General features: G+C 30.1%; 1 protein-coding gene across 14 annotated transcripts in view; it reads right to left on the bottom strand.

The window, feature by feature from the left end:
- Tomosyn (syntaxin-binding protein tomosyn) overlaps positions 1 to 15210 on the bottom strand; it is a 96965-nt gene that overhangs the window by 50315 nt on the left and 31440 nt on the right. For 13 of the 14 annotated variants that reach the window (XM_076537026.1, XM_076537022.1, XM_012279320.2 and 10 more), the window contains 7 exons: positions 12869 to 13073; positions 9102 to 9177; positions 7709 to 7863; positions 7140 to 7431; positions 6142 to 6385; positions 5627 to 5880; positions 4769 to 4958 (listed from right to left, as the gene is read on the bottom strand). In XM_076537026.1, coding sequence (XP_076393141.1) covers positions 4769 to 4958; positions 5627 to 5880; positions 6142 to 6385; positions 7140 to 7431; positions 7709 to 7863; positions 9102 to 9177; positions 12869 to 13073 — 1416 coding nt within the window. Of the gene's footprint in view, positions 1 to 597; positions 644 to 4768; positions 4959 to 5626; positions 5881 to 6141; positions 6386 to 7139; positions 7432 to 7708; positions 7864 to 9101; positions 9178 to 12868; positions 13074 to 15210 lie in introns of all 14 variants that reach the window. The other variant, XM_012279331.2, reaches the window with a different exon arrangement.

Here is a 15210-nt window from a genome sequence, read left to right as displayed (position 1 = left end):
CTACTAGAAATTATGGGTGATATCAAAATGTCAAAGAATGCGATAGCCATAATGTCTCCTCCGCCTATCTCTTCAGCGTTCTCAAAAAAACCACGTTGAATTGAAAGAAGTATTTGGACGACTAATCAAATCTCACACAGCTTTAGTAAAATGTAGCCATGTAACTGACAAAAGCAGAATGACATCGATATGTACCAATTAAAGTAGTTAACGAATTATATCAGTGATGACCAAGTGTCCCGGTTTGTTGTCTTAAATTAAAGAATAGATATTGAAGGAGCGAAGCTATGTACATTAGCGTGTTACAGCATAAAGAGAGTAGAGAAGAAAAGTGGAGGTCCTAAGTAAAGTGATTATATAGAAAAGTGACTTGATTGAGAATCAAGTAGTCAACATTTGGTCAACGCTGAATTGAAAGTCGAAACAGGACCCCCACATGAGAGAAATGATATAATACGGTGCAAAAAATATGGTCGTACACAGCGGTATTGTAACCATAATTTAAAGGGTGATCACACTGCGAATTACGGAGACTGCAACGAAAGTTCCCAAAGCCAAGAACGAAAATAACACCTAATCAACCAATAATATACTCACCTAACTCGGCAGAAATCAGCGAAGCGTACCCAAACTCTTCTACTACCTATGCAAACGTAGTCAAATGATACATCAAAGAGGGCACAACCAACGAAGACAATACCATGGGATTAAACCTCAACAGTTTCGTACAGACAATCGAAAAGTCATTCATTAAACCGAAGCAAATATTCGTAAAACAAAACGAAGCAGTTAGCTATATGCTCACCTTTCGACAGCGATAGTGAAAAGTGTTTACAATAATAAGTGAACATGAATATAAATCGCTATTATAAGTCATTAACAAACCTGTGCTTATCTGAAATGTGAGACGAGCCTCAATTGTTCTTTACCAGCCAAGGTATTAATATAATATTGATTTCTAAACCCCGATATACCCAGAAAATGTATAGAATATAACCAGTGGTAAAGTGCGTGTTGAAATCGACTCTCGTTATATTGCCTCTTTACGCGGACTTCAAGTGGCGCCCCCACGATATAGGAAACAATAAAGAAATTTCAAGAAAAAAAATTGCGATACTATAACTTTTTGTTGCTATATTTTGTCCCAGGACAATATAACAAAAGTCTGTAATAAAATGCAGTATAAAACGTTACATACCTCCATAACTACCTCAAATCAACCGAAATAGTCCAAGACAGCCCTACTACTCTATCAGCAATATACTGCCCCCCTAATATTTCATATGATTTGAAAATGTCTACTATAAAATAAAACATTAAAAATAGTAAACGACATACAGTTAATATCTGATAAAAGTACAGTGGTTTCAAAAGTAACTCACAGGAACAATGCAGTTGGGCATACTTCTAAAATCTGGTAAAGAGAAATATAAAGATTTGTATTAAATAAATATCCCCTTTTTTCATATCCTTTTTTAACGTAATTAATACGTTCAATTATGAGTAATAATTCATAGAAGCTTATTGTAAATACAAATTAAGAAAAAGATCGCATCGTGACCGCAGAAGGTATAATCATCACAGAAAGATAGCATGATGTGACTACATTCATTCATCGAAGTAATTCTATCTTAAATTACAATTACCTTTAATATTAATAATATTGAAAATTTATGGTTTACTGCAGAAAAATTAATTCTTTCTATTTCTGAAAAATTAGTTCTTTTCACTGCTGAAATATTACTTCCTCAAGTATTAAATAAAATTGATAATTATTCCAGTATTAAACAAACTATAATTAGTCCACTCTTTTTGTTTTATTGTTTGAAAGTTTATAGTTACCAACAACTTATATATGGTTCTATGTGCTGCATCAATCGATATCGCCATTCTTTCAGCGCTGGAAAACCCATGCATATAAAACAGATCGTTGACATTTACGACCATGCTATATTTCTGCGATGACTATAATAACCGCAACGCGTAGTATTTTCATAATGCCAGCATGCGTTGTCGTCATTTCCTTCAACAGCCACAACATGGATTTCGCGTCATAGTATTCTTTTACTGTCCCACGCGGCGACTATTCAAATTTAAGGTTGCAAAGTTTCGTGCTATTTCCATAAAACCAAACCGCGTTATTAGTATCCGCACTTTAAGCTTAACATATACATTTCCGCTCAAAAGCAACAGTCAGCTGTTTAAGACTTCTTCATAATTCAGATAAATGTGACATTTCATAAATCAAAATTTGTACGTTTCGTATATGGTAGACGTTGCAGGATATATCTACTGACACAACTTCATTCTGAATTAATAATTTAGAAGTATTTAAAAATTTTCTGTACGGAATAATGGATACTTCAATGGTGTCATTGAAATAATGGATAGACCCACATGAAGATTAATAATATAAATTAAATTAAGCAGTAGAAATATAATATAAACAGAAACAAAGATAGACATCATTTCCATTTTGAATACTTTTCTTCACCATGGCGTGCAATTAGATTAATTAAACCTCGACACTGATATTTACAATATTTATTGTCCTCTCTATAGTTGCTTTCAATTCGTTATTTGAGCAACGTTAGACAACAGATTTCACTACATTTGAAAATGATTCCATATAAGATTAATTAAAAAATAATTTTTGCAAACGTCCATCATGTCCAAATTATGAAGCCGTCTTAAACTGGCAGACCTTAATTATTCAAATGTTCAATGTTATTCAAATTAAAGATACAAACTGCGGCCAAACGTAGTTTAAACCTGTCTCAGTCAACCTTGACGTTGATATATGTTAACAACCTGTTTGTTAAAATGTTATTGAAAAAATATAGAATACCACGGTGAATTTCATTAGAAGCCGAGATAATATTTTTACGTAAACTACTACTGCTACGACAGGTAATTACGGCAATTACTCCGGTAATTGTCCGATTAAATCAGTCATTCTTTATCTTTTTAATTATCTCATATTTCATATCTACAACGTTATATTGTTGCGTAAACAGACACGTTATTAAATTTACATAAGAGTAAGCAGGTGAAATAATGTAATAATTCAAAGCATGACATGTGTGAATAATAAAATACACTGCAGTCGAATGACTTCAATTACTCGGAATTTTTATTGATTATTAGAAAACAAAATTCAATTTTTGTACGTTAAAAATTTTATTTGTCTTCTTTTGAAGTCCTTTGCCCAATGAAATCATAGTCTGATAAAATATATTAATTGCTACTTAGAAAAAGTATATGCCTTTGTAAAATTAAAAGATTAATAAAAATCACACGGTTACAAACCGAATCCGTATACTATTCAAAAATTTGTATAAGCGCTTTATTTTACTATGCGAGTACTATAGTACGAATTTTCCCTACGGTAATTGGAAATAAATCATACGATCATACTCATATGACTAAAAAATCATACTCATATGATTTTTTATGAATTAAAAAATATTTTGTAACAAGATACTTGTAGTGTAATAAACTCATGTTATGAACACGTTGTAAAAAAATTTAATTAAAATCTTATAAAGTAATCCAATAAAAACGGCTTGATCAAATAATACAATAAATCGTTTGCGTGTTTATCAATTTTCTGCTCAGAATTAACGAATCCAATGTAACATACTTACTTAACTATCAGATTTATTATCTACACGATAGATTATGAACACCTTATTAATTAAAACAACGCATTACAGTTACGAGTCCAAGGAAACAAAATGAAAAAAAAAAATAAAAATGAAATGAAACTTTAAATTATTTACTACTCAATATTTAGTTAATGGAATTACATTTTTATAAGGTTAAATGTTAATACGTAAAAATTGCAGTGTTATTTATGTTTTTTATTAGGCCATGAATTAATTTGATTTCGTTAAATGTTTAATGTTAGTTGTCACATTTATTCGTGACTTTATGTTTATTATTTCTGTCTTGTACGTGTAAGTAAATAATGCGTAAACGAAGGTAATTACTTTTATTATATAATACGTTAGGATATCTGAAAAGTCAATTTATGGTAATAGGTAAGGTCTTTATTTATACGCAATCCTAAAGAAAATGAAACAACGTTATTCGAACACTGGTGACGAGACTATTATTACACGGACGAGGAATGATGAAACACCTATTCTTTAAACTCCCATAAAAGCTGGAGTGTCACAGTGAGATTATTGAGAATTGGAATTTTCAGTATTTACAAAAGGAACAGAAAATTCATAGTTATAAATTAGTCATTCAAATTATGTAATCTTTTTTACAAACATGCAAGAATGAAAACCATTAATTTCAGTGTATAAAAAAAGCGAAATGCATAAACACTGGCTGTCTCAAAAAAAGAATGTACACTATAAACACTGGTGAAATCATTCGTGCCAACAGAAATCGAAAAGTTTTTACTATTTCATAATCGTGACCTTGTTTTCAAGATGTAATTAAAAATTTATGGTTCTACTCTAGGCTGACTACATTTACAGAACTTAACACAGTGTGAATGTGAGGTTCTATGATACAAAATGTAAAAAGATCTTCAACTACTAATAACTCCATCGCTGGTACTACAGAAACGAAGACATAGATTACAAAACAGTACATTTCAGTTTCTTTTGCAGTTTCCATAGTGTACACTTTTTTTGAGTCATCCTGTACAAAACTGTTAAGATATCTGTTCGGGCCAGGGTTAGAAGGGAACAAGAAGGATAACAATTTGAGTATTGCAAACGATTCTGACTGAAAAAGAAATACATTTTACCTGGTCTGTACTAGGACTCCTCGCTTTATCCTCGTATTCTCGTTTTAATTCATCCTGTCGTTTAGGACTGCGTAGTACGCGTTGGCACGGGTCCATATTGCCGCCGATGTCTGCAGTGTTCAACACCATCAAAGAAATCTTCTGCACGATATCTACTATAACTAGACCGGACTCGTTCCCGTAAGCCATTCTGAAATCATACAATTTAACGATTATCAGCTGTTTTTTGGTATCATTATAATTAACTTAAACAGCCATTGATGATTATGACAAATTAACTAATTTGTTAGTCAAACCTTTTGACTGTAAAATGCATACTTTCTAATGTAATTCCGATGCAAAGTAAATAAGCTTCTACAATATAAAATATTTTCCCTGTAATTATATGATTTTTTGGATAACCTGATACATTTGTTTTTAATAAATTTGTATAGTGTTTCAAAATATGGAATCATAATAAAAAATTCTTAAAATTGTATACAATGTATTTCCACTAGAATATTTATATATAAGAAAATATATTACTTATTTACTTTAAATTACTTTTACTTTAGATTTTACATGTAAATAATCTAGTCACTTAAGAACCTAAACAATTTTCACGCAAGTTATTATGTTGCATTTTTAAATACTATCTGATAAACGCATTAAACTATGTCTGTACGAAAAAAAAATTGATTTCGTATAATAGTTGCATGTAAACTTTATCAAGGTAATATGATCCCTTAAGATACTTGAAAATAAAAGTTCATAGTGATCATGTATTGATCTAGGATTTTTTACATAAAAAATAGTGAACTTTGATACAATTCTTTCGTAGAGGAATGTTATACGTCAAAATAGAATTTAGATACTCACAAACCATAGGAAGAATTCAAACTCAAAGCTGTTATGTTCTCAGGTTGTTCTCCGGCACCACCCGTCGTTAAGCAAATCAACGTTGCTTGGAAACCTGCAGCCCTCTTCTGTAAACCAGTCTTAACTTTAAGCGATTGGCTCGACTCGTTATTTTTTGGCTCGTTATTTCCAACCGTATTACCAGCTGGTGAATCATGATCTGAGGAACTTTCCACTTCTTTTGCTGGATCTGCCGTTAGTGACACCTCCAAAGTCTATGGAAACAATAAATCAATTGTTATTTAAGTTCTATAATGGCATTCTCGAAATTCAAAATCATTACTTTAAAATTATGTTAATATTGGAAGTTACCTTTAATGAATTTATTAGAGAATATTATTAAAATGTTTAAAGCTTTTGAAAGTAAAGAGGACTATTTTCTATATTTTGTCAACATTGAAAAAACGCACTGATACTGATATTTTTTGATAATTATAAATTGATGGTAATTATTTAAATAATAGATGGTTACTTACCACTACTTCGGACATACTTTCAACTTTTTTGAACTTAAATAGAACGACGTGTCTTCCACTTCCCGCGATTGCCAACTTCCGACTTTCGGGGCACAGGAAGATGAGTTGTATCGCCAAAGGGTCTTCTTCCGAATCTATACTACGTGTTTTACCTTTTTCGAAAAGCTTCGCCGTTTTTAATTTATAGAGGACTTGCAAGGTCCCTGCTGATGCGTCCCAAAATTTTATACTGCCATCAGCGTGTCTGCAATCAAATTATAACATGTGTTACATTCACATCTTGAACATTGAATATCAGTAAGTTTACAGCTATTTAATATGAGTTTATATATGCATGTATATAAACTGTGTCAAACATTATTATTAAATATAGGAATACATTTATTTTATATAAAACTGAGTATAATACAAATGTACTGAAATACGCTTTAACATTTTATTGAAATAATACAAATGTACTGAAATACGCTTTAACATTTTATTGAAATAATACAAAATGATTTAATTAAATTATTAATTTAGCAACTTATGAAAGAATAAGTGAAGCAGATAACTCGTTCCTTTTTAATATAAATTTTTGTTATGTAGAGGACTCATAAAATATTTGATCATGTACATTATAAAATAGGTAGAATTTAAAGTAGAAATCTAAGTATTAAATTATTTTAAAATGTAAATAATGTACATCAATTTGGAAATTTATTAGAAAATAAAAAAAATCCGTTGCAAATATTTTATTCGTTGAAATATAGTATATTATAGATATAGATCATGATTTTACTAAATGAAGTAAATACAGGGCGCCCCATAATAAAACCCACTTATAAAATATAATAAACCCACTTAAACATGCACAGAGGATACAAAAGAAACGAACAAAATTTACACGAACATATGGTTTGATCTTGTTTTAGAGTAGATTAATATTGTTTCAAAGTAAACTGATCTTGTTTCAGAGCAAATAGATTAATTCAATTTATTCAATAGCAATTACCTACCCGGTCAAAATAATTTCATTGTAACTACTGGAGTTCGAACTCCATTCTCCGCCGGATATTGGCCAATCCCTTTCACTAAATCCAGTCTTCTTCTGAGACTTGGAACCAACTGAATAAAAGGCAGGTACTAAATCCGAAGGACAATCAGCGAAATATGCACAGCACGTCACAGGTGACTCGTGTATGTCCATTGGATATGGATTTTCGAAGCATGGAAAGCCGGGGGTTAATAAATCTATCACAACCAAATCGTTTTGTACGAGGACCACGACAGCGTACGGATCCTGATAATCTGTCAAACAGAAAGATACAACGTGATTAGTCAGCATTGTTGATTAATTAGTACGATTTAAATGAGTAGAATTTAAATTACATCCATATTTTCTTAATGCAAATGAATAAATGAAAAAATGAAAACAAAATGAAGAAATGAAAATAAAAATTATGGATACTTTTTTATTAAATATGAATAAGATGTTAATAAATTAACTGTAATATTCTTGGTATAAATGGTCATAATAATGTTAATAAAACTACTAGGTTAAAGAGTAAATAATAATTTTAATTACCACTTGACCAGGGACTTTCACACAGTGTTATGAAGTCTATCACATTATGCTCCATTTCTAATACAGTGGTGGTTTTTCCGTGTATCACTGTTATGCTTGGAGTTCGACCAGTTGTGTCATATGCTAAACCACCAGAAAATATTACGTACGCTTCCCTGGATTGACAAAAAATAACATTTAATTAATAAAGATTCGCTTCATCTTATACAAATGTTGCAATAAGATATACATTTTTTTAATGCAAAATAAGTACTAACTATTAAAGACTATTATCGAACATATTAGGATTAAGTTTGGAAAATAGACCACCGTGGTGTGAGTGAACGGAAAATACTTTTAATATATATTCGGCTGTACAAAGGTTTCGCGGTGTGTCTCGGGCGAACGCTTTATCGTGACTGTTATACGCGACGATAGCACAACAAAGGATCGGAGGTGATCGTGCTCGGACACGCTAACAGAACAAATATGCTATATAATATTAAAAATTGACTACTTTTGTTATTATAACTGTAAAGATAGATATAATCTTTCATTGTTATAATTATAAACACAGACATGATTATTCATTATTATAATTATAAGCAAAGTTATAATTGTTTATTATTGTATTCATAAGCAAAGACATGATTATTCACTATTATAATTAAAAGCAAAGTTATAATTGTTTACTATTGTATTTATAAGCAAAGACAAAATTATTCATTATTATAATTATAAGCAAAGTTATAATTGTTTATTATTGTATTCATAATCAAAGCCAAAATTATTCATTATTATAATTATAAACAAAGTTTAGTTGTTTATTATTGTATTTATAGGCAAAGACATGATTATTCATTATTATAATTACAAACAAAGTTATAATTGTTTACTATTGTATTTGTAAGCAAAGACAAAATTATTCATTATTATAATTATAAACAAAGTTATAATTGTTTATTATTGTATTCATAATCAAAGACAAAATTATTCATTATTATAATTATAAACAAAGTTATAGTTGTTTATTATTGTATTTATAGGCAAAGACATGATTATTCATTATTATAATTACAAACAAAGTTATAATTGTTTACTATTGTATTTATAAGCAAAGACAAAATTATTCATTATTATAATTATAAGCAAAGTTATAATTGTTTATTATTGTACTTATAAGCAAACACATAATTGTTTACCATTATAATTATAAATAAAAATATGATTATCTACTATAATCATTATAAGCATTATAATTGTTAACTATTTTTTCTTCTCCCGATCATAAATAACAGACTAATTCGTTCTAAACCTATTACGAATTTCCAAAGGGAAAATTTTTAGAATCAGCAAAACTGGAGATCGCTGTGAAGATTATTTAATTAATTAAGTAAAGCTGAATGTATCTCACCCCGATCTAGAAAGCTTCCATTCGACCTTCTGAATCGGTTTGCAAGGTTCTGGTTCGCCATCCTTAGTTGTTTTCGCTGTAAACAGTATACAAATACTTGAATTTTTTATTCGAATAAATAAGAGCGATACAAAATCAGGTCGGGATTTGTCCGACTGACATACATTTGTACAGGGCGATTAAATTCATCTGGTTTAAATTACATGAAACTCAAATTTAGTAAAAAAAAATTATAGATGAGTTATGAAAAAGTAATTCACTTCTGCTGTGACTATATGCATCGGATATCATTGATTAAATTTTCGGGCAAAACTTTATATTACTTTAGTGAAAACTTTGGACGATGTCAATATTTCAACACTCTTCAATTTGGAAATTGGAAATTTTGAAATTTGAAATTGGAGATTGGGAAAATTGAAGTTCGAGAGTTTGAAAATTTCATATTCCGAAATTTTCGAAATTTGGAGTTCGGAATATTTGGGAACTTGAAAATTAGGAATTTCAACATTTGATAACTGAAGAATTTGGGAATTTAGAAATTTGAGATATTTGAAAATCTAAAATTTTAGAAATTGAGAATTTGAAAGTTTGGAAATTTAAAAAGTAGGAATTAACTAAGAAGTAAACAGATTTCGAAATTTAAAAATCTGAGATCTTGAAATTTGACCTTTGAATCCATAAAATAATATTAATAATGCAATATCTCTAAAATGTATTATTGAAATTTTATACTTGAATTCATAAAAATAGCAAAGTTGTAATGATTTAAAAAATTGGTACACCAATGCGTCTGTCTTTAAACCATGTTCCTCATAAACACACATGTAGTCTCTTTAAAATTTTATACACGCATAAAATAAACGTCCCTTTATCTCGTGAGCTAGGATTATGTCAATATCGACCGAAGTTTTGATTTTATCGTCCAAATAAGTTACAACTTTTATGAACTACGGCTTTATGGCATTTGTTTAAAAAGTTTCTTACATTATCCTAGTTTACAAGATAGCTACTTTTACATGGATTAAAACCACGCTTCGATATTTTATTTAAACGAATTCTCATACAAGTTAAAAGTATTATAAAAATAACAAATGCGATATACTCTAAAAAAGTTCTCAATAATAATAAAAAAAGTTGTCTAAAACTTTAAGTATATTATGAAACATGAGCAAAATTTCAAAACCTTCAAATAATAATTCTTGCCTAATAAATTGTCTAAAATCAACAGCAATACAGTGGAGGGCAAAAGTATTCGTACACCTGAAATATAGAAATAAAAAGAACAATATTTTCTATATTATTAATACTTTCTATATTAGTAGTAATACATACAATGATGGATAAACATTTATACTTAAATATTTTAAAAGAAAATTTAGAAAATAGTGCAGATGAATTAGAATGAATTAGATTTATGAATTAGATGAATTTTATTTTCAGCAAGACTGTGACGCGAAAAATACAGCCTATATGCATAATGCGTGAGTGGTTGTTAATACCAATACTCCCCACAGGTTAGCAACTCCTCCACAATTGCTCGATTTAAATCCTATCGAACATGTATGGGTGAAACTAGAAAAAAATGTGCGAAGACATGATATAACGTCGAAAGAACACTTGAAAGAAATATTAAAAAGAGAATGGTGTAATATAGAATCCGACTTCGTTAAAAGTTTGGTGTTGTCAATGCCCGATATATTACGTGAAGTGATTCGCCGGAAGGGTTATCATACAAAATATTAATTTATAAAATTCCTGCTAAAATAATTGTAGCAATAATTAAGTGTACGAATACTTTTGTCCCTGCGATTTCTTACGGTCTCGTGAATTTCAAGTTATTTCAAGTTATTACATGATGTTATTGCTTTCGGTTTTGGGTCATTTGTTGCTGTAAGTGTAATGTTTAATATACAGCTATATATGATTAAATATACTTAATAATATAGAAAATATTATTCTTTTTATTTCTATATTTCAAATGTACGAATACTTTTGTCCTCCACTGTATATCTTCTGATTGTAGAACTACATTTTCAATCCAAAGAATTATGTTGCCATATTTCTAGGACAGTGATGGACAGATCAGATGTCAGCCAAAAAGCTCGCGAGTATACAACACATGTAGATGATACGTGTGAGAGAGAACGCTACCGAATTCAACTTCACTACCCAACGAATACATACAGTGCCCGCAGGCTAACCATTGTTGCCCGCGAGTGAGTAAGCCATTTGCACACTTGTACCGCGGGCACAGTTGCCCATCACTGCTCTGAATTTTTCTCGAGAGTGGCATTGTTTCATGACATACGAGTATCAAGCTTAAAAACATATTTTTAAGGTAATATATAAACGAACGTAAACGCGGGGGTTGGATAGAATAACGGAAACATTTCGTATATTGTAATCCGGCTTTAAAAAGTGCCCTATTAAATTTTTCAAACGTTTGCGTCGTAAAAAAGATTTTTAAAAAAATTTGACGAAACTGGCGAAAACAAATTTTTCTTTCTATATGAATTTTAGGTATGTTGTAAGAAATGTGATTGTAATTTAAAATTTAGTAAAAATATCGAGTGATCCATTTTGGAGATAATTTTTTAATAAAATGTCAATGATAAAATAGAAGAAATTCACAGTTAATTTGGACAATTTCTTGTTAACACTTTAATGGCCGCTCACACATGTGTGTGACGATTGATGAACGTAGATGGTTGCTACAATAATTATCACATAAGCGCCAATCCACGCCAAATCAATCACTTTTAGACGTCACCATCTGCGATTTTACTCTAACCAAAATATGTTGTAATCCATGTGAAATTAGGGGGGGGGGGGGGGGGGGGGGGTTTAAGTCATCATTTTGCCGGTTTCGAATTTACTAAAGATTAACAAGCCTTCAAAGTTTGCAATTTTTGCCCATTTTTGTGACAATAGGCTTCACTTATAAATTGTTTTCTCAGAAACTGGCCATTAAAGTTAATATTGCACCATGTAACTCCTTAACCTATCATTTTTTCACAGGTTATTTAGGTTACTTTTTCATAGCTTACTTAGGTTACTTTTCATAGCTTGCTAATCACTGTTGTAAAATTAAAGTAAATAAAACAACTTGAAATATTAGACATGTATTAAATTTAGTGATCTTTAATTGTAGAAATTGTAGGTGATATTAAACTCAAAAGACAGTTGTAGGGCAAATACGGTTTATTTTCGCGATATTTGAACTGTGGTGTGCGTCACGAGTCAAACTCGTCAAACGTTAAGGGGTTAATGGGATATACCATTCTTTACACAATAGCACTACTCGCAAATAACTTTATAGCTGTGCAATATACATGTGCGAAATAAAAATGGGAGCTCAAGACAGTACGCATTGAATAATCCTTGATTTGAGACTGTTAGTATTTTATTTAAAAATCAATTGCTCCAAAGTAGTTTAAAAATTAATTGCTCCAATCTCTTTTTAAAAATATAATAAGCTACGGTCTTTGCAATGTGAAACTAGTTATAGTTATTTTAGAGATATTCGCATAGAAATGATATCAAAATAATCCACAAAAATTTTCACTTATTTAAAAAAAGAATCCTCCAACTTCTCACTAAATTGTTTTCACTAAACGCTTTAAATTCTCTCACGAAACTTCTTATGTACAGAAACAATTCAAAAACAAGCTGGATGCAACTTTCTAAGCTGCTTAAATGGAGTGTATTCATTATTCCGACCTCTGTAGATTCATTCATAAAAAAGCAGAAAAGAAATAACCACTCACCGTGAGGATGCGTAACATTTGTTGGTTTTAATTGACGCACCGTCCATGTTGACAAGGAACCATCGGTGTGACTGCACATAAACTGTTTGCCTTCGTGATGCCACGATATTGATCTCAATGGTACGTCACATTGGCACCTGTAATCTGCGTTCTTCGTTTTTAAATCCCAAAACACTATCTGGCCCGATTCATATCCTATGAGCATCTGAAAACAAAATTGAAGAAAATAAGCGATAAACTGACTGAAACGACGAAACGTTCGTTTCGAAAATGGAGCTAATTCTAAGGGATATGCAATAATATACAGTAATTCCCGGTTAGTGGTCGGAGGAGACTATATTACTATCTGAAGTGGGTATTCCAAAAATTGAAAGCGATTATACACATGAGACTTGAGATACTATTTCTATTTCTTTTGAGTTTTGAAAAATCGCTTTAATTTAAAATTTTCGGACCTCGTTATCCATGGGGGGATGGGTTTCTACGATGTGGAATCAGGACAGTTACAGCTGGATAACAAAATAAATTCTATGTGAAGAAGGTGGAAACGATAACACTTACTACGCAAAATTTTAGTACTAAATCTCTTTCAAATCTTTAAAATATTTTCAAATCTTTTTTCATACGAAAACCATGGAGAACGAGGGATGAAACAATTTTACGATTGCAAAGTGAAAAGATTTTTCTTACCTCCATAGGTTAACACTTAAATTATAACAACTGGTGTTATCTAGGAATATAACACAACAAATAATCAATTTAAATTGATAAACAATATAATTTTTTAAAAAAGAAATATGACCACTAACCGGGTACTACCGTGTATATATAAAAGGTATAATATATATATTTATAATTATAACTGTTTGTAATAATATAATATTTCATAATACATTGATACAATTTATCGCATAAACAAAGAAATACAAGTTACATACACACAAGAACAAATATGAAAGAACATAGTGCATAATGGTTCGCAATAATTTTACATTATTTTAAATGTAGGAATGTGGCAGTTTCGTTGTGTGAAATTTTGGCTCGTAGCATGAACGATCAATGAAGTTTTGATTGAGCTATGGATCTTTCGAAAGTTCATGGTGCTTAAGATTCGTTATGGGAATGATTAATAAACAGATTAATGTTTGTGAATGATTTGTTGTATTTCAATTTATCGGGGTCTTTAATGAGTTACTACTTTTTACCAAATGTTACAGTATACAAAGTGTTTTGCGTGAAGCGGATCACCTAAATATATTCTCCATCTGTAATAACACCAGAACAATTTCTTAATTTAAATGCTTTCAAAAAATAAATCAGATGAAAGAAATTTTTTAACGATTTTGTTGCCAAGTTTGTTATTACAGTCTGAAATCTCGTTGAAAATAAATTCGATGTTAATTGAAAAATTTTAGAGTCCACAATCATTACGGAGTCTACAATCATTTCAGAGTAATATTGCTCGATAATTTTAGCTGTACTGTAGTACATAAAAAATGATGTATAAATATATAAAAAGAGTAAAAATGACATAGGAAACATGTAAGTTATAACAAGTATTCTTTTATTCGATTTGTCTGAAACCATTTACACTGTATAAGAAATGTTTCTTGTATTACCACAAATAAAGACATTTAGGTGGCTTGCTTTAAGCGAAACACTCTGGACGTACACAAACGAGAATAGTAGGCTTTCCTAAGGAAAATGGCGACGTAGTGGAAAGACGTTCCATCGTTACTTGGTTTTTATTTGATATATTCTCAAATTGACAAACTCTTAAATTGGAAAATTTTTTAATTTCGAGATATGAACATTTGGAAATTTTGAGATTTAAAAGATTGGGTTTGACGATTTACAAACTTACTTTGCGTTGATTAGAATTTTTTAAGTATAGGAATTTTGATATTTGGGGATTTAGGGATTTGGGGAATTGAAGAGTTGAAGACTTGAAGATATGGGGATTTGGAGATTTGGGAATTTGGAGATTTGAGGATTCAAATATTTCAGAATTTGGGGATTTCAGGATTTGAAGATATAAGATTATAGAGATTTGGAGATTCAGAGATTAGAAATTTCGAAATTTGTAAAGATAAAAATCTGGATATTTAAAGATCTGACAATTTAGAAATTGGGAAATTTAGAAATGTGCAGATTTGAAAATTAGGAAATTTGAAAATATTGGAATTTGGGGATATAGAAATTTGAAAACACAGTAATTTAAAAATGTGGGAATTGGAAATTTGAGAAGTTGAGAAATTAAATATTAGAAAATTTGAAAATTCTATTAAGATACATGAAAATAGAAATTAAGAAATTTGATTATTCAAAAATGTGATAATTCG

The sequence above is a fragment of the Megachile rotundata genome, chromosome 1 (genome assembly GCF_050947335.1).
Source record: "Megachile rotundata isolate GNS110a chromosome 1, iyMegRotu1, whole genome shotgun sequence".
NCBI lineage: Eukaryota > Metazoa > Arthropoda > Insecta > Hymenoptera > Megachilidae > Megachile > Megachile rotundata.
The sequence above is the reverse complement of the archived record's forward strand: the minus strand, read 5'-3'. Positions and strand labels throughout refer to the sequence as shown.